The sequence below is a fragment of the Trichomycterus rosablanca genome, chromosome 2 (assembly GCF_030014385.1).
Source record: "Trichomycterus rosablanca isolate fTriRos1 chromosome 2, fTriRos1.hap1, whole genome shotgun sequence".
Taxonomy (NCBI): Eukaryota; Metazoa; Chordata; class Actinopteri; order Siluriformes; family Trichomycteridae; genus Trichomycterus; species Trichomycterus rosablanca.
The window spans coordinates 18,903,949-18,925,899 of NC_085989.1; the positions used below are offsets into that span (position 1 = coordinate 18,903,949).

At 38.2% G+C, this 21,951-nt stretch overlaps 1 protein-coding gene across 1 annotated transcript in view; it reads right to left on the reverse strand.

The window, feature by feature from the left end:
- The window catches only part of baiap3 (BAI1 associated protein 3), an 85,191-nt gene that overhangs the window by 27,620 nt on the left and 35,620 nt on the right, over positions 1 to 21,951 (reverse strand). Inside the window, exons 2-15 of the mRNA XM_062990328.1 lie at positions 21,615 to 21,702; positions 19,691 to 19,768; positions 16,550 to 16,657; positions 13,938 to 13,997; positions 7,088 to 7,154; positions 5,707 to 5,920; positions 5,560 to 5,604; positions 4,556 to 4,633; positions 4,347 to 4,452; positions 2,447 to 2,554; positions 2,097 to 2,189; positions 1,898 to 2,001; positions 349 to 466; positions 18 to 142 (exon numbers count right to left, since the gene is read on the reverse strand). Coding sequence (XP_062846398.1) covers positions 18 to 142; positions 349 to 466; positions 1,898 to 2,001; positions 2,097 to 2,189; positions 2,447 to 2,554; positions 4,347 to 4,452; positions 4,556 to 4,633; positions 5,560 to 5,604; positions 5,707 to 5,920; positions 7,088 to 7,154; positions 13,938 to 13,997; positions 16,550 to 16,657; positions 19,691 to 19,768; positions 21,615 to 21,702 — 1,392 coding nt within the window. The remainder of the gene's footprint in view (positions 1 to 17; positions 143 to 348; positions 467 to 1,897; positions 2,002 to 2,096; positions 2,190 to 2,446; positions 2,555 to 4,346; positions 4,453 to 4,555; positions 4,634 to 5,559; positions 5,605 to 5,706; positions 5,921 to 7,087; positions 7,155 to 13,937; positions 13,998 to 16,549; positions 16,658 to 19,690; positions 19,769 to 21,614; positions 21,703 to 21,951) is intronic.

The window sequence follows — 21,951 nt, forward strand, 5'->3', positions numbered from 1 at the left end:
TGTATGTGTATATATACCTTAGCATTAGCTCACACCGTGTGATAGCCGTGGGGTTGGTGCAGGGGAACACGTGTCGTACGCTCTTTATTAGAGACAGGCAGTAGTCACAGTACTGTTTAAAGCTCTCGGCCAAGAGGTCCTCCTGTGCAAATGGTAAGAGGTAAGAGCCACCATCAAGGGCCGCATTAGATCTTTCTAGCTGAAAGCACTTCTTGAAAAATCTGATACACCCTCATCATATTTAAGCACAAGAGCTTTTTAGAGCAGGGCACCCATGTCATTGTGTGTCTTTGAAAGAACATTCCCTAGCAGTTTGAATCAATAGGGCTTTGTAAAAAGAGGAATTACCAGCTCTTTATTCACATCTCCCGCCTCCCACTCTGCCTCCACAGCCCTCAGCAGCCTTAAAATGAGTGCGTAACACATCCTCTGAGAGCGATGGTGGCTACTGTAACACTGCCAGCGACTGCAAAAAATAAACAAACAGCAAAAGCTGATATTTTATTATTTAGGTGTCATGTATCTAATTAGCAGAGTAGTAAATTAGAGTGTTTAATGAATGTGTGATATAAACAATTTTATTCAAATATAGAGTGACATTATTTTTGACAATGACAATTACATGTGTAAATTAATAAGAGAAAAGGTCAGGTAGTAATCTGATATGCCCTATATAAATATGAAAACAATTTATTTGTTTAATTAAACATTTTTAAGGCCAAATATAAAAATAGTAATATATTACATACCTCATACCTCACGCTTTGTGGTTTTACCTTTTTCTTACCCACAAAATCCCACCTAAATGCATTCGATATTAATGTTGGATCTGTCTTTAATTAGATCAAATGTTTTCTATTTTACTTACATGATTCATGTCTTGCATAACGATATACACTATATGGACAAACGTATTTGGACACCTGACATCCCATCTAAAAAACAAATGGTATTAAAATAGTGACCTTTATGTTTAGCATCCTTCTGAGAAGGTGTCTCACAAGACTGTGGAAATTTGTGTCTATTTAGTCAAAAAAAGAGCATTTGTGTGGCTAGACATTGGCGTTTATCAAGAAGCCTCAATTGATGTTCCAGTTTATTGCAAAGCTGTACAGTAGGGCTGAGGTCAGGGCTCTGTGCAACCACTGGAGTTTCTTTCTTTAATTCTTAATATTTAAATTAATATTATTACTATTATTATTACAAGGGATCTTCAAAATGTTTCCGCACTTACATTTTTTTATTGGAAATGGGAGGAGTGGTAATTGTCGTGTCTGAGAAACTGAGAGAGAGCTTATAGTCCGGAGTTAGTGCCATCTGATTTCCACCTGTTTGGACCTCAAAGAAGCTTCAAGGGTAGGAAGATTTTCATGTGATGATGATGTGGAAGCAGCGGTGCATCAGTGGCTACTCACTCAACCAAAAACATTTTGCTGATAGCATTAAAAAGTGATAAAATTTGTTAGAGTGTAAAAAAGTGCGGAGACCTTTTGAAGAATGATAATTATTTATAAAATGCTATTAAAATCAAAGGCTTTAAGGGCTACATTATCTTCATATTCCTAGGCATTATGTCAGACTTTTTCTCAGTCCTTTTGTTTTTGTCCCAAACCCACCTCTTTGAGATCTGTACGTATTGATTTATTCACCTTCTTTGTGCATACTATGATTTTTACAGTTATTCAAACATGATCATTAACTAAAATACAATCTATTAGACTGCACACAATAATAGAATAATATTACTTATTTAGGATTATATGAAATCAGGGCTTTAGTTTTGCTGTCAAGACCGTAAAGCTGTTCTGGTTTAGTGTTTTGTTGCTGTCAAACAATAATATGTTAAATATGGTGTGGTGCATCCTGTTACAATATGCTATTATTGTTTAATACATACATGACTGCTTGCTGCAGTGGGGAAAGATCAGCCTGCATAGCATGATGGGAGAGCACAGTCCATGTGGCCGGGCACACTTGCCCATTCCAGTTATAGGGCTCTTTCTGAAAGGGTTTTAGAAAATAATATGCATATGTAATAAATCTTTTGTATATTAACATTTCTGTGAGAATGGTTTATGCAAATATAGAATCTTGACCTGAATGTTCTTGTGCTCGTAGTCCAAAATCTGGCTTAGCAACTTCTGATGGATGATGACGTTGGAGACCGTTTTAGTCAGGGCAGTGTCCCGCTGTGAACAAAATGAACAGGCTTTAAAGGTTCCAGTCCAAAAAAGACTTACATTCCTACTCAATTCCTTTAAGATCCATTAACAAATTTGACTTTTTAGAACCTGTTTTCAAGGACCTGCCATGGTGATTAAGTGTTTAAGTGTTTTAAAAATAAACACTAGTTATAACAGGCATAGAACAATCATTTTAAATAAATTAGACACTGTGAAACACTGTCCACACAAGGTTTTCATCTAGGATAGGTAAATTGCACTACCTGACTGGTAAAGAGTCTCAGAATCAGGTGACATTCGCCCTGCACTTTAGAAGCACTGGAGCGTGGCTCTAGCTTGAACCACTTATCAAAGCCAACCACCGGAACCTCCTGTTGAAACACAGCCATCAGTTCCAAAACCAGTTGAAAATTCTTAAACTACACGCTGTTAAAGTGAGTTACTGAGCTCATTCTTAATCATGTAATTCAGCTTATAAATGTTTTTATAATGTAAAACATTGCACTGTTTATGCTTTTAAATGATCAAGAAAATACTGTAATTGACTAAGAACATGTAATTGACTCAATGTCTTTAATTAAAATACAAGGTTGGAAACATACAAAGGATTTATAACATTTTATAAAATCATGTCTGCTGGGTGGCTACCATTATACTATGTTGGCCTACATCCATTAAAGATAGACAAAAGTAGAATTTTACTATTGCTGTTATTTAATGTTGGCAAAACCTGTCAAAATAGATTTACATTAATATAATCTAGAGCAACAAATGTGCTTGAACTAAACCAGAAACTTCACCATTTCAGCTATTACCAAACCATTTATGCTAAGTTCACACTACACAAGTTGATCTTTTTGGTCTTTTAAGTCGTTGTAGTTTTCACACCACACAACTGATCGGCGATAGGGGGTCACACACTACACGATTTATCTCCATAAGGAATCTCAGACAAGTCTGTCTGGTCTCCCAAATTATGTTTTGTCACAAAAACACATGTGAGAAGTGACAAGGGGTTTAATAATACCATGTCCAAAATTGCACGTCAGAATGAAGCGAGCGATCAAAGTTGTTTAAGCGCTGATGTGCAGCGTAAAAGCAAGTAGGAAAAATAAATGAATCTGGGTGAAGGAGTGGATTTGTCTATGCGTCCAGCAGGGATTGTCTGCCCTGTTCTGCAGAGAGAGTTGGAAGTCAAATAAGTATTTTTTGCAATGCAATGTGGGTATTATTGTTTGGCATGGACGATAAGTCACAAATACTGTAAAGCTTGTGTGTGCCGAAGTATTTTCATAGAAACTATATTACGCCCCTGTTCCACATATTTACATCTCCTCACCCGGGTCTCCCTTCTGTATTTTGTGTTCATCACAATTAGAACCTGATCGCGACATCTTTCACACTACATGATTTTGAGTCGCCAACAGATCCAGATATTTAACATGCTAGATATTTTTCTTGAGTCTGCGAACCGTTGAACAGTTCACACATATTGATCGAGAGCTGATTTCCGAGCCCCGAGCGAACGCTGTGTTGCTTCCTAGCTGCGACTTACAAAAACCAAGCACAAATCATGTAGTGTGAACTAGGCATAAGGCACCACTAACATGTTTAATAGTATTTTGTATACAGTGTGCAACTTAAGATGTTTTTAATCAGAATTTAAGTAGGTAAGCTCGAAGGCTAACTGCTAATAAACTAAGCAGCATTGATTAACTGTAGCAAAAAGTAATAATGCCTCATTAGGGTCTCAATTTACTACAAGCGATATATTATCAGTGATTAAATAATTATTTGCTTAACATGGTCAAATGCATCATAATAACCAACATTTTATGCAGATAACATTTGCTACTAGCAGGCCTGCTTATTAACTGATTATAAACTGACTAGCAAATTTCCAAGAGGCTAACAAACCTCAAATAATCTAAATCTGTATATTACCTCTTTGATTTGCTAAAAGATGATCAAATGTGCATTTGGCTTTTTAAATGATCAAATGTGAACACTAATTACATCTATCTTGATCTATTCACAGTAACTAGAATACTCTATTCAAGAGAAATTAACTATTTAAAAGGGATTTTAACAGTAGGAAACAAAACATAGTTTACATAGACTTTAAAACAGTGTATTTTAATCAAGTATTTTTTCTGAACTTACACTTAATGGGATGTTCAGGCAACCCAGAAAGTCATCAGCATTCTCCTCACTCCCTGATGCTGTTGCTCCATTGGCCCTCACAGATTTGGCAATTTGCTTGAAGTACCTAAGTAATTGTTTTAAATTATACTTAAGCAAGTTTAATAGTATTTCCACAGTTCCTCTGAGCATGTTTATTTTTATGATATTGTTACCACCACATGCCATACCTTCCCATTCCTCTGAACCCACTGATTTCGTTCAGCTTGCGACATGCCTCAGCCACAGACACATCATCATCATGATCCCTAAAGAGGGAAAACAGGTTAACTAGCATCGTTTGGCATTGTGTAAAAATGTGTTATGTTTTTTTGCTTTTTTAACCTACATGATATGGCTGTTTGTACAACACGCAGTCTTAATTGACAAGCCTTGAAAGTAGAAAGGGTTGTGATACTATAACTACCTGCCCCCTTTCCCTTTCAAAAGTCAGTCTGTAAAACATATGTTTAGGATACATTGTGTTTAGGATATTGTTTCTGTTGTATAGCTTTGTACCTTACAATAAAAGCACTCAGCTACTCTCAGCTACCCCTGACACCTGTGAGTGCTTTTATTGTAAGGTACAAACCTTTACAATAGAAACAATATCCTAAACACAATGCTGTAGTCATTGTACATTAACCTCACAGACCATTGAGATGCATAGCACATAAAATCCTCTGTCTCTGACTGAAACAGTCACTACTTAGTTATTTCAAGCTCAAGTTATTTCAAGTTATTATAGCTCAGTGGTTAAGGTACTGGACTAGTAATCAAAAGGTTGCCGGTTCCTTCCCCATCTCTGCCAAGCCAAGTTACCACTGTTGGGCCCCTGAGAAAGGCCCTAAAGATTCAATTGCTTAAAATATAATCAGTTGTAACTGTAAGTCACTTTGGATAAAAGTGTCCTCTAAATGCTGCAAATGTTAAATGCTCCTTCAGATGCACATCAGCACAAGAGCTGTTTGTTGAATGGCTCTTAGGATAAATTTTACTGGTCTATACAGAACCCTGATGAAAAGGAGAACATGTTAGGTCTGGCTTAACTGAGTGATTTCTGGCAGTCATGTTCCAAAATTTTGTTGCATTGCCATTTAGAAAAGTGGACGATGTTACTGCAGAAAAGTGGTGACCAACTTCATATTAATTTACATGTATTTGGACATATAGTGTTAGTTAAAAATCATCTTACCAAATATCCAGATGCAAAAGGTCATTATGGACATCATCAATGTCACTACGAGCAAAGACAATGAAAAATTTATACACATTTCATTTCTGTACATTTTAAATTGTATGCATTGACTAAGATATCTGATTATCATACGTTTGTACTTACAAAACAAAATGTTCATTCCACACAGGGTTGAGCGTCTCAGGTTTGACTTCAGTCACCTGGATGTCCCTGGCAGCCAGCACTTCTTTGACACTGGAGCGCTTATCGAACTTCTCCTTCCTCTTACGGAAGCTGAACTTCCTTTCCTTCTTCTCCTCGGTTTCTCGAGGGCTTTGTCCCAAAAGAATGCCAAGCATGCAATAGGGGTCGCTGTAACCTATCAAGCCCCCAAAGTACCAAAATAAGGTTAAAACTTGACAAAGCTAAAATATAAAAATAGTGTTACTACAAATAAATGCAATAGTTACTTTTAAAATGTGATATGACCTTTATCCAAGTCACATACTGACAAAAGCTACTCAACGGCAACTGTAGTTTTTGCCAATATAAATACATTATTTAAGCATCAAATAGCGATATTTAAAGAAGTATGTGGACCTCTGGGCTAAGATTAAGGGTGTGGGTTGTAGAGATGCCCCACCTTTTAATCAAATCGAAATCTACACATCTTAGGAGAGATCAGTTAATGTGAACCATATCTATATTAAAACCTTAAAAGAAAAAAACAAAAACTGGAACAAGACTACAAATGTATCTCTAAAGACCTACATTTATTAATCCGTAATCAGTGTATGACCCTTCTAGATATTATTTGGATCCTCCAAAAGGAGGAAAAAACAACAGTTCAGGAAGGGGTTTGTTAGTTAGCTAAACTGTAACTTCAGACCAGTCCATCACAGGGCCAGTACATACAATTAACCTGACTGCATGTCTTTAGACTGTAGGAGTAAACCAAAGCACCCAGATGAAAACCATGTGAACACTCTGAGAAGATGCAAACTCCACCATGGAAGGACCTTGGCCTTTCTAGCCAGGGGATCGAACCTAGGTCTTGCTTGCTATGAGGCAACAGCACTACCCACTGCACCATCACACCACCCACACTGAGGGAGCAATGCATTTAAAATTGCACACATTTTTACAGTACAAGAATGTAGAATGTAAGGTTAGCACCACATACTTTCAGGGTAAATGTGATTATAAACTTGGGAATTGTAATTATAAAATGTAATTATAAAATGTCTAAAATTCCTCCTCAACAGTGCCAACTCCACAGTTTGAAAATTTCATCTGCAGCTAGTATGTTTATGAGTAATGGCAAAATGTGTTTGTCTATTATTAAGAGTTGGATGAAGATCAGACCACGTTGTGTTATTTATTGAGATATTCATGCAGAAACCCAAGTATTTTTAAAAGATAAAATAGCTTCTGATCACAATCATTTTGTTCTTGGCCAGTGGGTTTTATCCAGAAAGGAAAAACACCTAGGACGACCTGTTATATAAGCATTTACTAGCTACCTAAACTTTAAAAAAAGTCTTACCGTTGGCATCTTTTGCCATGAGATTCTTGCCTTTTAAGACTGAGACCCTTAGAGAGAAGCTTGGCCTCTGTAAAAGAAAAAGTCAGACATGCAGGTCACAAGAGGTATAAAATCTAAAACTCAAGAAGTCTCTCAAGAAATGCTGACCGGTAAAAGGAATGACAACTGCTGTTAGAAAAAGAAACTAACAGCAGTTGTCCCTGACAGTGGTGTTTTTACCCTTGGAATAATAATATCACAGTAACTGTAGGTATGGTTTAACTTTTTACTTACTCAAAAACAATGAGACCAATTAAAGTAACACTCACATACATAACGAATAAGAAAAAATCTACATTTGCATAAACATTCATTTAACAGGATATACAGTGTATCACAAAAGTGAGTACACTCCTCACATTTCTGCAGATATTTAAGTATATCTTTTCATGGGACAACACTGACAAAATGACACTTTGACACAATGAAAAGTAGTCTGTGTGCAGCTTATATAACAGTGTAAATTTATTCTTCCCTCAAAATAACTCAATATACAGCCATTAATGTCTAAACCACCGGCAACAAAAGTGAGTACACCCCTAAGAGACTACACCCCTAAATGTCCAAATTGAGCACTGCTTGTCATTTTCCCTCCAAAATGTCATGTGACACGTTAGTGTTACTAGGTCTCAGGTGTGCATAGGGAGCAGGTGTGTTCAATTTAGTAGTACAGCTCTCACACTCTCTCATACTGGTCACTGAAAGTTCCAACATGGCACCTCATGGCAAAGAACTCTCTGAGGATCTTAAAAGACAAATTGTTGCGCTACATGAAGATGGCCAAGGCTACAAGAAGATTGCCAACACCCTGAAACTGAGCTGCAGCACAGTGGCCAAGATCATCCAGCGTTTTAAAAGAGCAGGGTCCACTCAGAACAGACCTCGCGTTGGTCGTCCAAAGAAGCTGAGTGCACGTGCTCAGCGTCACATCCAACTGCTGTCTTTGAAAGATAGGCGCAGGAGTGCTGTCAGCATTGCTGCAGAGATTGAAAAGGTGGGGGGTCAGCCTGTCAGTGCTCAGACCATACGCCGCACACTACATCAAATTGGTCTGCATGGCTGTCACCCCAGAAGGAAGCCTCTTCTGAAGTCGCTACACAAGAAAGCCCGCAAACAGTTTGCTGAAGACATGTCAACAAAGGACATGGATTACTGGAACCATGTCCTATGGTCTGATGAGACCAAGATTAATTTGTTTGGTTCAGATGGTCTCAAGCATGTGTGGCGGCAATCAGGTGAGGAGTACAAAGATAAGTGTGTCATGCCTACAGTCAAGCATGGTGGTGGGAATGCCATGGTCTGGGGCTGCATGAGTGCAGCAGCTGTTGGGGAGTTACATTTCATTGAGGGACACATGAACTCCAATATGTACTGTGAAATACTGAAGCAGAGCATGATCCCCTCCCTCCGGAAACTGGGTCGCAGGGCAGTGTTCCAGCATGATAATGACCCCAAACACACCTCTAAGACGACCACTGCTTTATTGAAGAGGCTGAGGGTAAAGGTGATGGACTGGCCAAGCATGTCTCCAGACCTAAACCCAATAGAACATCTTTGGGGCATCCTCAAGCGGAAGGTGGAGGAGCGCAAAGTCTCGAATATCCGCCAGCTCCGTGATGTCGTCATGGAGGAGTGGAAAAGCATTCCAGTGGCAACCTGTGAAGCTCTGGTAAACTCCATGCCCAGGAGAGTTAAGGCAGTACTGGGAAATAATGGTGGCCACACAAAATATTGACACTTCAGGAACTTTCACTAAGGGGTGTACTCACTTTTGTTGCCGGTGGTTTAGACATTAATGGCTGTATATTGAGTTATTTTGAGGGAAGAATAAATTTACACTGTTATATAAGCTGCACACAGACTACTTTTCATTGTGTCAAAGTGTCATTTTGTCAGTGTTGTCCCATAAAAAGATATACTTAAATATTTGCAGAAATGTGAGGGGTGTACTCACTTTTGTGATACACTGTACATGTATGAAAGCAGCAGACATACTTTTGTTAAGTACATATAAACAGCCAACTATCTTTTCCACAGTGTTGATTGTCTGGTGTAAAAAGGTAACTTAATAGTAATTAGCATAAAATCCAAAGACAACTGGATGCCCAAATCCAATGATATGGCTTATTTCTGTTAATAATAATAACAATAAAAAGAAGAAGAAGAAGAATGCAATAAGCAGGACCCTACCTAATTCAGGGCAGTGAAAATCATGTCACGGGCTGACAAAAAGAGGCAAAGAGATGCTTTCTCCTATGAACATAAGAATGCCCCCATCCCAGCAAACACACCCTGTGTGTCAGCCGCATAACAGATATGCTGCCACAACCCCTCCAAAGGCTTCTCAAGATAATTATTCTACAGGTAATAAGCCACCAGCTGAGTTCCCAGAAATAAAAGATTAAAAGAATGCTGGCAAATAAGCCTGCAGGGTAAAAAAAAAAAAAACTGGGCAGAGAGAAGCCCAGCATTTCAGTCTTGTGAATGCAATGAGACAAAAAACCTGCGTCAAGCTGGCCAACAAACCAGAAATGTAAAGGTCTGCACTGGCTGCAGTGAATTACTGCTTAATGAGGTGCAGAGAATGTTGATTAAAAGAACTCTATCAGTCATCTGTGCCTCCATGCCTCCTGCTGGCTTTTAATAGCATGTCAGGTGGGCAGGATACTTTAATCTGCATCCTCTGCTGATCTATCTTATTAGAGGTATGTAAATTTGATGGCACATTTTTAATATAGACCTAAATATGTGTCTATAATGTTTTGAATTTAGATCCATTCTCATACAGATTGTGCTATAAAGAGTAAAAAAAAAAATTATTAATTATAATTATCATTTAGTGCTCATATATCTGGAGCACTAGGATGATGGTACTGTAAGACAGTACCGAGAACAAACAGTACAAACCAAGTTGTAAAAGCCTGTGTGAGTACATTATACAATTTTAATATTAACAATCCTCATAGCAACCACACACAATCTTCACACTTTTCTTCATGACTGTTTTACACAGTGTTTTTTTACACCTTACCCATGTGTCATAGTCCATTTAAAGCCACAATAAAGGCTGTATGGATGCCAATGTGCCTCCATTCATTCTGTGCAATTAGTTATTCTTTTAGAGAGAAAAGTCTATGACAGTTCGATGTCTTTCATGTCTACAGGTGAGCCATTGTTTCCATAATGGAGCATGCAAAGGTGTAAAAATCTACAGAGGGTCAAAAGCAGGGGTCATCAAACTACGGCCCCTTTAACCACAGCAGCAATACATGTTGTCTGGCCACTGTTCATCTTCAAACTCACAGTATTATAACAGGGAAAAAAATAACAGAGGAAACAAAAATTGGCCACCCGGAGTCTCAGTACATTATACGGCAGCGATCCAACGGGTGGCGCTCCAAGCATGAAGGGAGTGATTGGCGCATCAATAGAGAGATGAGTGACCGCAGCCACTAAACTGTGTTGCAAAGCAGTTATGTGGGATTTCGTTATGAAAATCCTCGTGTCCTGTGTTAATTTCATTAAAGCTAATGCAGTGTAGCCTAGTGGTTAAGGTACTGGTCCAGTATTCAGAAGGTTGCCGGTTCAAGCCTCACCACTACCAGGTTGCCACTGTTGGGCCCTTGAGCAAGGCCCTTAACCCTCAATTGCTTAGACTGTATACTGTCACAACTGTAAGTCTGCTAAATGCCGAAAATGCAAATGTAAATGTAATGCTCTTAACTACAGGCAGTTTCAGGAATTCTTGTCTGAGGTGAAGATGTGCTTTACTGAGATCCGCTGGCTGAGTCGGGGCGAGTTTTGAAATGTTTTAACGACCTGCTCCCGGAGATCAACGAATTTATGCGGTCCAAAATCAAAACTCAAGCACATTGTTTAATTTTTATGCTTCTCTTTCCATTGCTCCCCGATCTCAATAAAACATGCACTCAAAGTAACTACCGTTTTCGGGAGCATCTACTTCTGTGTGCAGACTTTTTCAAAGTTGAAACACCTTAAATCTCCAACTAGATCCAGACTCACTGATCAACATTTATTAGCTATTATGACTGGCAGTAACAAATATGGAACCTGACGCTTACTGTCGTCAGGCAAAAGGAGGCTCACAGTTCACACTGATTTTTTAAGGAAACACTGTATGAGGTAGGATAATGGAAATTATTAAAATAAATAAAATTTCTGCATTATCATTATGAACTGCAATTATACAAAGCACAGACAAAACATCCAGTATACATAGTAAATAGCTTTTTTGGGTGTGTTTACTATTTCACCCGCGGTCCAACCCCCGAAACACTGAAGAACAGTAATCCGGCCCTTCGGTTAAAAAGTTTGAGGACCCCTGGTCAAAAGCATGCCTTCTTGCAGGAGCACAACCTTTCAGGGGCAGACAAATCAATAGGTGCACACTCTGTCAGGTGCCAAGTGTAAGTACATTGTTTTTTTGTTTTTTGCTGAAGTGTAGAGTGCTACCCTGAGAGAATGTGAAGGATTGAATCTCTGTATGAACCACTTACAAGGCGCAATATTTTGCTTTTTCCTTTCACACCCTTCCAAAGGAGTCTGCCCAAGAAGCCACAGCCTGGTTCACAGTGACATTTTAAAGGTCTCCAACAGATGTGTTAAGGACGAAGTATTAAAGCTGTATGTACATGAGCTCACTTATCACCTGATGTGCACTTATGTGGCATGTATACTGTCGTGCTTTTACATGCGGCACCCAAACTATATTAAAGAAATTATGGTGAAAAAGCATTTGCCTCTCATCAAATTTCTTCTTATTTGCTACAACCCCAAATCAGAAAAGGTTGGGGTAGTATAATAAATGCTAATTTTAAATCTTTTATGTCACTGTGGAGGAATTTAGGCCCATTTTTGAGGAATTACATTACAGGGGTTTTCAGCATAAACTGTCTGTTTAAGGTCTAGCTACAGCATCCCAATGGTTCAAGTCAGGAATCTTGCTTGACCACTCCAGGACCTTTTGTTTCTTTTAAACCATTCAGAAGTGGACTTGCTTGTGTACTTTGGATCACCATTATAATGCTGCATAAATCAAATGTGCTTGAACTTTAGGTCTGGAACTGACATTCTCATTGAAGATGTTCTGACAGAGAGCAGAATTCATGATTCCATCAGTTGTGAAAAGTCGTCCAGGTTCTGCTGAAACAAAGCAGCCCCAGACCATCACACCACCACGTTTGATTGTTGGTGTTAGCCTTTATGCCAGATGTAACAAGACATGTTTCAAGAATGCATCAGTCCATTTGAGATGGGCTTTAGCCTGAAGAGGTCAGCTGCATTTCTGGGTGTTGTTGATGTATTGTTTGCTTTGCATTACAGAGTCTTTACCTGGTATTTGTAGATGCAGCAACAATCTATGTTTACTAGGGCAGTTGTAGCCTAGTGGTTAAGGTACTGGACTAGTAATCGAAAGATCCACCACTGCCTTAACCCTCAATTGCTTAGACAATATACTGTCACAGTACTGAAAGTCGCTTTGGATAAAAGCCTCTGCTAAATGCCGTAAATGAAATGTAAATGTAGCAAGGATTTTCTAAAGTAATCACAAGCCCATGTGGTAAATTTATAAAAGAAAAATGTCAGTTTTAATTATGCATCTGGGCATTATAAGTTTTCAACCTTGCATTTCTTTAGATTATCTGATATTTTGACTAATGTAATGAACTGCAGATGGTAAATCCATAAAGTGCTTGTAATCTTGCATTGAGAAATTTACTTTTTGCTTTTTTTTTTACAAAGTGGCAAACCTCAACCATTTCTTGTTCATAGATACAGTAACTAAGCATTTTGTTAATGCTCCCTTTATACCCAATCATGACATTATTACCTATGACCTATTTATCTGTTAATCTGAGGAGGGTTCCAAAGCAGTTGTTTTTGATCATTCCACAAACTATTGTGTTGCCCCAGTCTCATGTTCTCAATGATTTCAATTGAAATTAATACCTATTAATAATGGGGTTGTGTATGCAACCACTAGTTCTTCAAAAACAGCATGCAATTATTAAGATAAATGCAATAAACACCAATGCTAAAATTTCATTCCAATAGTAAGGCAAAATGGAGGGAGCATCATGATTTAGGGATGCTTTGCTGCCTTATGGGCTGGACAGTTTGCAGTCATTTTATAAATCAATACTGAGGAGACCGGCTGGTATGCCATTGTAGTAAGCCAGGGGGGTGTTCTTCTGCGTGCCTCATCGACTAGGGCAGAACAGATCCCATGATGCCATTTTCTGGGTATAAAAGGTATGTTTGGTGGTTAAAGAGTGAATTGTTTGCATACTCTAAATGCTGAAGCACATTGTTTACTTTCATGTTATATTTATAAGTTACCGATTTTCGTAAAGTGTGTGATGTTAGGTGGTGTGTGTCTGTTCTGTGCTTGTTCAGTTGTAGTGAGAGTGGGTCTGCCTACGTTAGATCTGGTCATTGCTTTTGCTTTTGTAATCCATTCAAAGGCAATTCTTAATAAAGAGCTACCTACCATGAGTGTAAGAGCAAAATGCTGCCTTTTTCCTCACCAATGCCACAATACAAACAAACAAAACCTAGGAAATTTTCAGCTGCTTAACAACTATATTTATGCTTTTGCAGCTATGCTGTTGTGCTGATTTTAAAAGACAAAATCTATGTGCAAAAACAGCATATTTGAGACATCTGTAACTGTAAGTGACATAAAAATTGATATAAAAAGTAGAAAACACTATTGTGATCCAAAATGAAGGCTCAGAAATAAAGCAGTGTATCTAGTAATAAACAAATCCTGTAATGACAAGCCACTTACTTTAGCCTCTTTCACTTTCTGCAGAATGATGTCATGCTCTTCTTGGCCCATATCAAACACCTGCGGGTCAACAGTAAAGAAATGGTTTAACAATTAAAACATTTAATTCCTCAAAATAATGGATGTCCTAATGGAGCAACACAAGGATATAAATAAATCTGTTTACACATTTAACAGATACAGTCCTTTTTTCCTATTTTTTATGCATTTTCTTCAATTTTCTCCCAATTTAGTGTAGTCAGTTTGTCTTCCACTGCTGGTGATTCCCGGATTGCAGTTGAAGTGGGTATATTGCTGCTCACGCCTCCTCCGACCCATGCGCAGCCCTTAGCAGAACCCTTTTACACCTATGCACTCTGCACAGGTGCCTCTTTATCTGCCAATCAGGGTCCTTACAAAGTGTTTGAAGACCCCACTCACATAGTCCGGTAATCCCGCCCTAGCAGAGATGTGTCTCCTGCAGGCACTGCTAATTATGCCCGTTAGATGGCGCCCAGCCGACCGGTGGCAACGTGAGTTTCGAACCGAGGAGTTCAGAATCTCGGCACTGGTGCGCTAGCGGAATATACCGCTGCACCACCTGGGCACCCAATACAGTCCTTTATAGGGACTCTTAATACATATAGTGAAAGACCACTCCACCTGGGAATCGAACCCAGGACCTTCTAACTGTAAGGCGACATGAGCTTTATCTTCTTTAAATGATTTTTTTGTGGGGCAGATTCTTGTGGACCTAACTGAACCTCTGGTCTGGTCCATGTCACCAGAAGCCTGTCAGTGGTGTTACCAGGCAAGGTAACACCCAAACAACCTGGAAAGACTCTGCCCCAAATGGTGACATTTAACATGGCAGAAACCTTGGCAATTCAAGCAACTTTGTGGACATGAAATGTAACTTCACTACCTTTATGGTCCTACAAATCACATTAAAATTTTTATTGGGTACACCTGAAACTTGCTGTAAGGATTATATCTTACACTGTGGCTAATCTTTTAAGCATTTTACACTAAGACCCTTAGCAGGAGAAGCAGGATAAAAATCATGTATCTTAATTATCCTAAAAATAAGATAAGTACTAGATCTGAAATAAAAGTATAATATAAATACTGTATAATGTAATATAAATCAGTCTTATTTTAGTATGTGAGAAGTTGAAATTGGATAAAAAAAAACTTTACTGATGTGGACAGATTGTATTTTAGACTCAAGGTAAAATGCTTCAGCCATGTGGTCAGTGGTTGACCATTAAATGTCAGCATAGCCGTTTGGATGAAAAAAAAAAAGTAGATTATTGGTCACAGTGTTTGAAGTGTCTTAAAAAAGAAGCTAGACATGAAGGCAGTCAATTTTTTGGAGTGACAACTGAGCGAATGTAATATCAGTGCTGAACATCAATGCCTAGTGTGAGAAGGCTTTGATCTTTAATCAAGTCAGAAGCAAGAGCATCGGTTTCAATTGTTAAAACACAAATCAAAACAAATAAGCCATGGACCTTTCTTCAACTATTCTGAGACATGAACCAAAACCTATTGTCTAGATAAATGTTTGTCCTGCATAATAATTAATTCAATTAATTCAATCATCATAATTATGGATCTCTCTGTAAATATCTCTACCTCTCTTTACTGTGACATGAGTCAGTGTCACAAAGCTTTGATACTGTTGGACATGTAAACCAATCAGCCATAACATTAAAACCACCTCCTTGTTTCTACACACATTGTCCATTTTATCAGCTTCACTTACCATATAGGAACACTTTGTAGTTCTACAATTACTGACTGTAGTCCATCTGTTTCTCTGTATATTTTGTAAGGCCCCTTTCATGCTGTTCTTCAAGGGTCAGGACTCTTCCAGGACCCCTACAGAGTAGGTATTATTTGGGTGGTGGATCATTCTCAGCACTGCAGTGACACTGACATAGTGGTGGTGTGTTAGTGTGTGTTGTGCTGGTATGAGTGGATCAGACACAGCAATGCTGCTGGAGTTTTTAAACACCTCACTAGCACTGCTGGCCTGAAAATAGTCCACCAACCAAAAATATCCAGCCAACAGCACCCCGTGGGCAGCGTCTTGTGACCACTGATGAAGGTCTTGAAGATGGACAACTCAAACAGCAGCAATAGATGAGTGATCATCTCTGACTTTACATCTACAAGGTGGGCCAACTAGGTAGGAGTGTCTAATGGAGTGGACAGTGAGTTGACACGGTATTTAAAAACTCCAGCAGCACTGCTGTGTCTGATCCACTCATACCAGCACAACACACACTAACACACCACCACCATGTCAGTGTCACTGCAGTGCTGAGAATGATCCACCACCTAAATAATACCTGCTCTGTGGTGGTCCTGTATGGGTCCTTACCATTGAAGAACAGGGTGAAAGCAGGCTAAAACGGTATGTAGAGAAATAGATGGACTACAGTCAGTAATTGTAGAACTTTAAAGTGCTCCTATATGGTAAGTGGAGCTGATAAAATGGACAGTGAGTGTAGAGCCAAGGAGGTGGTTTTAATGTTACGGCTGATCAGTGTATAATAATGTATATAATGTATAGACATGTATAATGTATTACTGTATACATAAGATAAAAGAAAAAAGGTTCCCACCTTTTGCAGATAGCTGAACAAGTCCTCTTCATTGGTAACATACTCAGGTAATGGCACCCCGACCCGATGGACCACAGTATATATTGATTCTTCATATAATAAATCAAGCTGAAATAAAACAATTGTAATCTAAAATGAAAAGTTTTTAGAGAATCATTTTACTGAAAACAAAGTTTCCTTATGACCGTCTAGACTTAAATATAGTTATATATGTCCTAGAAATGGCTTAGAAGACTATTATGCTTGTTATGCAGAGAACACAATGCTTCTATTCAGCCTGTACTTTTACTTAATTGACACATAGCCAGAACAACCACTAATACCAAATGTACTTATGCTACCTCTATGCACTAAGTGCCCTCATAGAGTGCCCTCATTAGGAGTTTCTTGCTAGCACATTGTAGCCCAGAAAGTGACACCTGGGTCTTGCCACAATTTGTCATATTTTATCCTTCGCCCAGTAACATCAGTAACAAATGGCTATGTGGTGGAAAAACCCTTAATAAAATACCTCAAAAACTGGATTGTGGGTAGAAAAGTTTTAATCTTGTCTACAAAGAAGGCTCACACAGAGGCTCTGTGTATGCGATAACAAATGATAAACTAAACATCCTTATATATCTTGTTGGTGACCTTGTAGGACAGTGGGAAATTCCACAGTTAACATAGGAATTGGTCTAAATTAGCTAGAACTGGGTTTTGGACATGATGCAATGCAATTGACACACTTCTTATCATGTACAAATCCAGTAACATTCTATTGTAGCAGTATTCTTGAAATATGACTAGTGGCAAATTGCTTAAAGCATATCTACATTTTCTAAGTAGTAAAAGTAGTAGTATTAATACTAATAAGGGATTACTGTAGGAAAGATTACTTAGGAAAGTATCTGTGCAATAACATGAATTGACTGAAACAAAATGTAGCTTACAAAAAATACATAAAATGCTTCCAATTTTTAATGTTATTGTATAGAAAAACATATTCCCATACATGCTGCTTAATTCGATAAGATAATTTGATAATTGATAAATTTGATTATTACTAGAATAAAGTTGAGCTTAATCCATAATCTTCATAGTTACTTGATTTAGGCATTATTTAACTGTTATATAAACCATTCTTTCTTAAGGATTCTATATTATTTCCTTTAAAGGGAATTCCCAAAGGGCTGTTAAGGAGGTAAAGAATGGCCCTACTCTTTATAAGCTCCTTGACACAAATATATGAGTTTTTACAACCCCAAATTAGAAAAATTGGGACAGCATAAAAAATACAAATAATAAAACGACACAGAGTTTCTTACATTTACTTTGATTTTTATTTTACTGCAGACAGGATGAACCTGAGATTTCTGTCTGCTTAACTTCTGCCTGCAACACATTCCAAAAAAAGTTGGGACAGTAAAGCATTTACCACTTTGTAATATTGCCTATTATTCCTTTTCACCACACTTAGGCTGATTTATCTGACCACAGTACACATTTCCACTGTGTGATGGTCCATCCTAGATGCCTCAGAGCCCAGAGAAGTTGACGCCACTTCTGGACATAGTTAACATAAGGCTTCTTTTTTGCACAGTAAAGTTTTAAGTGGTATTTGTGCATGTAACTCTGTATTGTAGTGCTTGACAAAGGTTTGTTAAAGTAATCCCTCACCCATGTGGTTATATCAGCTATTGTTGACTGGCGGTTCCTGATGCAAACTGAAGATCCTCTGGCCATCTTTGCTCATCAAAGACTCAGCCTTTCCTGGATGCTTAACCATGATTACAATTACCTGTTTGGAATCACATCATTATGTAGTTTTTTCATCTCATTACTAGCCTTAAATTGCCCCCGTCCCAACTTTTTTTTGAATGAGTCACAGGCCTGAAATGCAGGAATGGAGGTATATTAACAAATTAAATGAAGTTGATCAGACAAAACATGAAATATATTGGGTTCAAACTGTTTGCAATCACATAAAAGTCAAAGTAAATGTAAGAAACACTGCATTTTTATTTTATTTGCATTTTCCATACTGTCCCAACTTTTTCTGATGTGTAATTTCATATCCGTCTCTGTTTTTGTAGTGTAAATATTATTACAGATCACTTTTGCAATACAGAAAACAATATCTAATCAAAGGAATTTGTGATTAAAGGGCAATTACAGTAATTAAACCCCAGAAAAAAATACTGCCTATTGTGTGTGTGTGCATGCAGCAATTTGTGATCATCTAGAAATGCTGCTGAAATGCAAATAGATTTTCAAAAAGTCAGTCCATATGCTGCAATGCAATTCTGTTTTTTTAAATATATATATTTGTATATCTACAAATCACACACCTTTTTTTAATTAATTAAATGAACATTTAGATAACACTGGCATAGAAATTGGGCATTAACCCAGTAGTGCACTGCTTAGTGCATTATAATATCTAGAGCAAGGGATCTTAACATTGACCTCTTGAGTGAGCCTGTGAAGGTCAAAAAATTTTATTAAAAATGTAAGTTTGATGTTCTGTATTTTTATCTCCTTGTGTTTTATTATCATCAAAAAATGTTAGGGAAGGCCGCTCATGTGGCGCAGTGGTAAAACACGTTAGCACACAGAGCTGGGATCTCTAATGCATCATATTGAATCTCAGCTCTGCCATCCGGCTGGGCTGGGCGACCACATGAACAACGATTGGCTGTTGTTCGGGGTGGGATGAGCCGGACCAGGGTTCCTCATAACTGGTTCAATTATGACCTCTGCTTGCTGATTGCTGGTGCATGCGCAGAGTTGGGGAATAATGCTGATCAGGGTGCGGCTCTCTGTGCACAAGGCTGGTCTGTGTATGAGCAGGTATGAGCCTTGTGCAGGTGAAAAGAAGCAGTCGGTACTGCTCACGTGTCAGAGGGGGCGTGTGTCAGTTGCGAAGCTCCTCAGTCAGAAGTGGAGGTTTGTATCGGTAGACGTGAAGTGTAATGTAACCAGGGTAATTGGATACGACTAGATTAGGGGAGAAAATTGGGGGGAAAAAATCTGAGAAAAAGAGGAAAAAAATTAGGAAAGGGGTCCATTGCTTTTCTTTCACCATTTTCTTAAAGGGGTCCATTATTCAAAAAGGTTAAGAACCACTTAGCCTTTTCTAGAGAAGGTAAAAAGACTCACTTCATTTCTGGTGGCTTTCACTGGAACAAATGCCTGGTCTGTACACTCTGGCGGAGGTGGACCTGCTATAATCTCATCCTTGTAAAATGTAATAAAGAGAGAAATAAACGAAACATATGAAACACAAAACAGAAGAAATATGTTAAATGCTTAATAACGACCTTAGTGCTATCATTAGCTGGCATAATTAAGCACCATTTAAAATGCTTAAATGCATTTAATGATCTAATTCTGCCATTACAATAGTCTATGTCTTTCTATCGTGCACAGTAAAGAATTATTCATAGGCTGTGGATTTTTTTTGAAATAATAGTGTCTATGCCTACTTGTCTGAAGGCTACACACTGCACAGTAAGATGTCTGAAGAGTCTCTCTTTTATGGGTAAAAGAAACAGCCATTTGGAAAAAACTGTAATGAAATTATTATTCTGCTGCAACACAATCACTAGTATTCACGTAAACATGGACTAAGCAGTAGCAGTTCATCCAGACTGCTTCTATAAAATAAGTGACTAAAATTTTTTGAGAAAGGGTTTTTTACTTTCATTTGGAACAGAAATACAGTCAAGCCGAAAAGTCTGCACACCCCTTTCATCTTCCCCACGTTTTATTACATTACAGACTCATTCTATAATACAGTAGATTGAGTTCTTTTTTTGCCTCAAACATCTCCACACAATCACCAATAATTATGAAGTGAAAACAAGGTTTAGAAAATATGCAATTTTATTTTACTGACAAAAATCGTTTTGGGGTTAAATATGTGTACACACCCTTAGCCTAATACTTGGTTCATGCACTTGAAGCTATGAGCCTGGCACACTTGTTTCTGAACATTTTTGCCCATTCCTCTTGGCATATCCTTACAAGCTGCGTCAGGTTGGATGGGGAGCGTCAGTACACAGCCATGTTCAGCTCCTTCCACAGATGTTTGATTTGATTCAGGTCTGGGCTCTGACTGGGCCACTCAAGGACATTCACAAACTTTCTACAAAGCCACTCCTTTGTTCTCTTGGCTGTGTGCTTTGGGTCGTTGTATCATGTTGGAAGGTAAACCTTCACCCTAGTCTGAGGTCCAGAGCGCTCTGGAGCAGGTTTTCTTCTGGGATCTCGGTGTACTTAGCTGCATATGTCCCTCTAGTTTTGGTGTAAACAAAAATATCACTTATTCTAAACAAAAGAGTGTAAATCTGTATCATCCAGTCTGATAGAACTTTATTTTTGGGTTTGAATTTTAAGTCATGTGTCTACCATAAATCTGCAACAGCAAATAGGTAACTAGATACCACCATTTTTACTGTAAAATATGTTAGTGTGTGCATTATTAGCAAAAAGATTTAAAAAATACATTATGCTACACATTACAAAGAGATCTAAGAACTGGTGAGAAAGTTTATTTTTCAGGAAAACTGTGATCCAAAGCATATTGCTGTTGTAACAATAACACTTGGGGGCATTTAAAATAAAGGAAATTTATATTCTTGAGTGGTTCAGGAAAGCTAAGTTTTCAAACGTTTGCTGGGTAAGGCATAATCTTATGTTCAAGTAGAATGACAGCGCATTGGGTTGCGGTTTTTAGTAGGCTTCTTTTGTCTTGTTTCTGTTATTTTGGCCACCTTTTTTTCCATCTATTTTTCATTCTGTACTTTCTTGAGTCACTTGTGTTTGAGGCTCTTAAGCCACAGTATTTTCTACCTTGATTAAGCATTGTGCATCTTGAGTTCATTCTTCTCAGTCTTAGAAGTAATTCAGTTTAATAACACTGGCTTTTTGTGTGGATCCAAAGCCCACAGGAAGCAGCTTGTGACCAGCCTAGTCATTCTGTCCTAACATTATATACTACTCTTCTCAGACATGCCTTGCTGTAGTAAGATCCAGTGTGGGATGGAAGAGAGAAGACCTGCTGAGGTTCTGCTATACTCACCTCAGCTTGATTTGCAGCTAACAGGCTATCTTGCTTCTGAACAATTTTGTTCATGCGCTCAAAGAACTCGCCGTTCCCCTTGGCAACCCTGCAACATGTAAAAGAAATGTGTTCTGTGAAAGAGCATCTCACACTTGTTTACATCGAGTTATTTGGAAAAAGGATAGGATGTACCACTCGAAGATAAGTATCTGACTGTGGCATGCAGCTTATTTGGACTGCTAAGGTGTCTGTCATGTGCAATAACAAGCCTCATTAAAACTGGTAGAAAAACAGAACTCTAGAGAACTATATGTATCATCTACAAATGTTTAAATGCTAAAATATTACAATATTT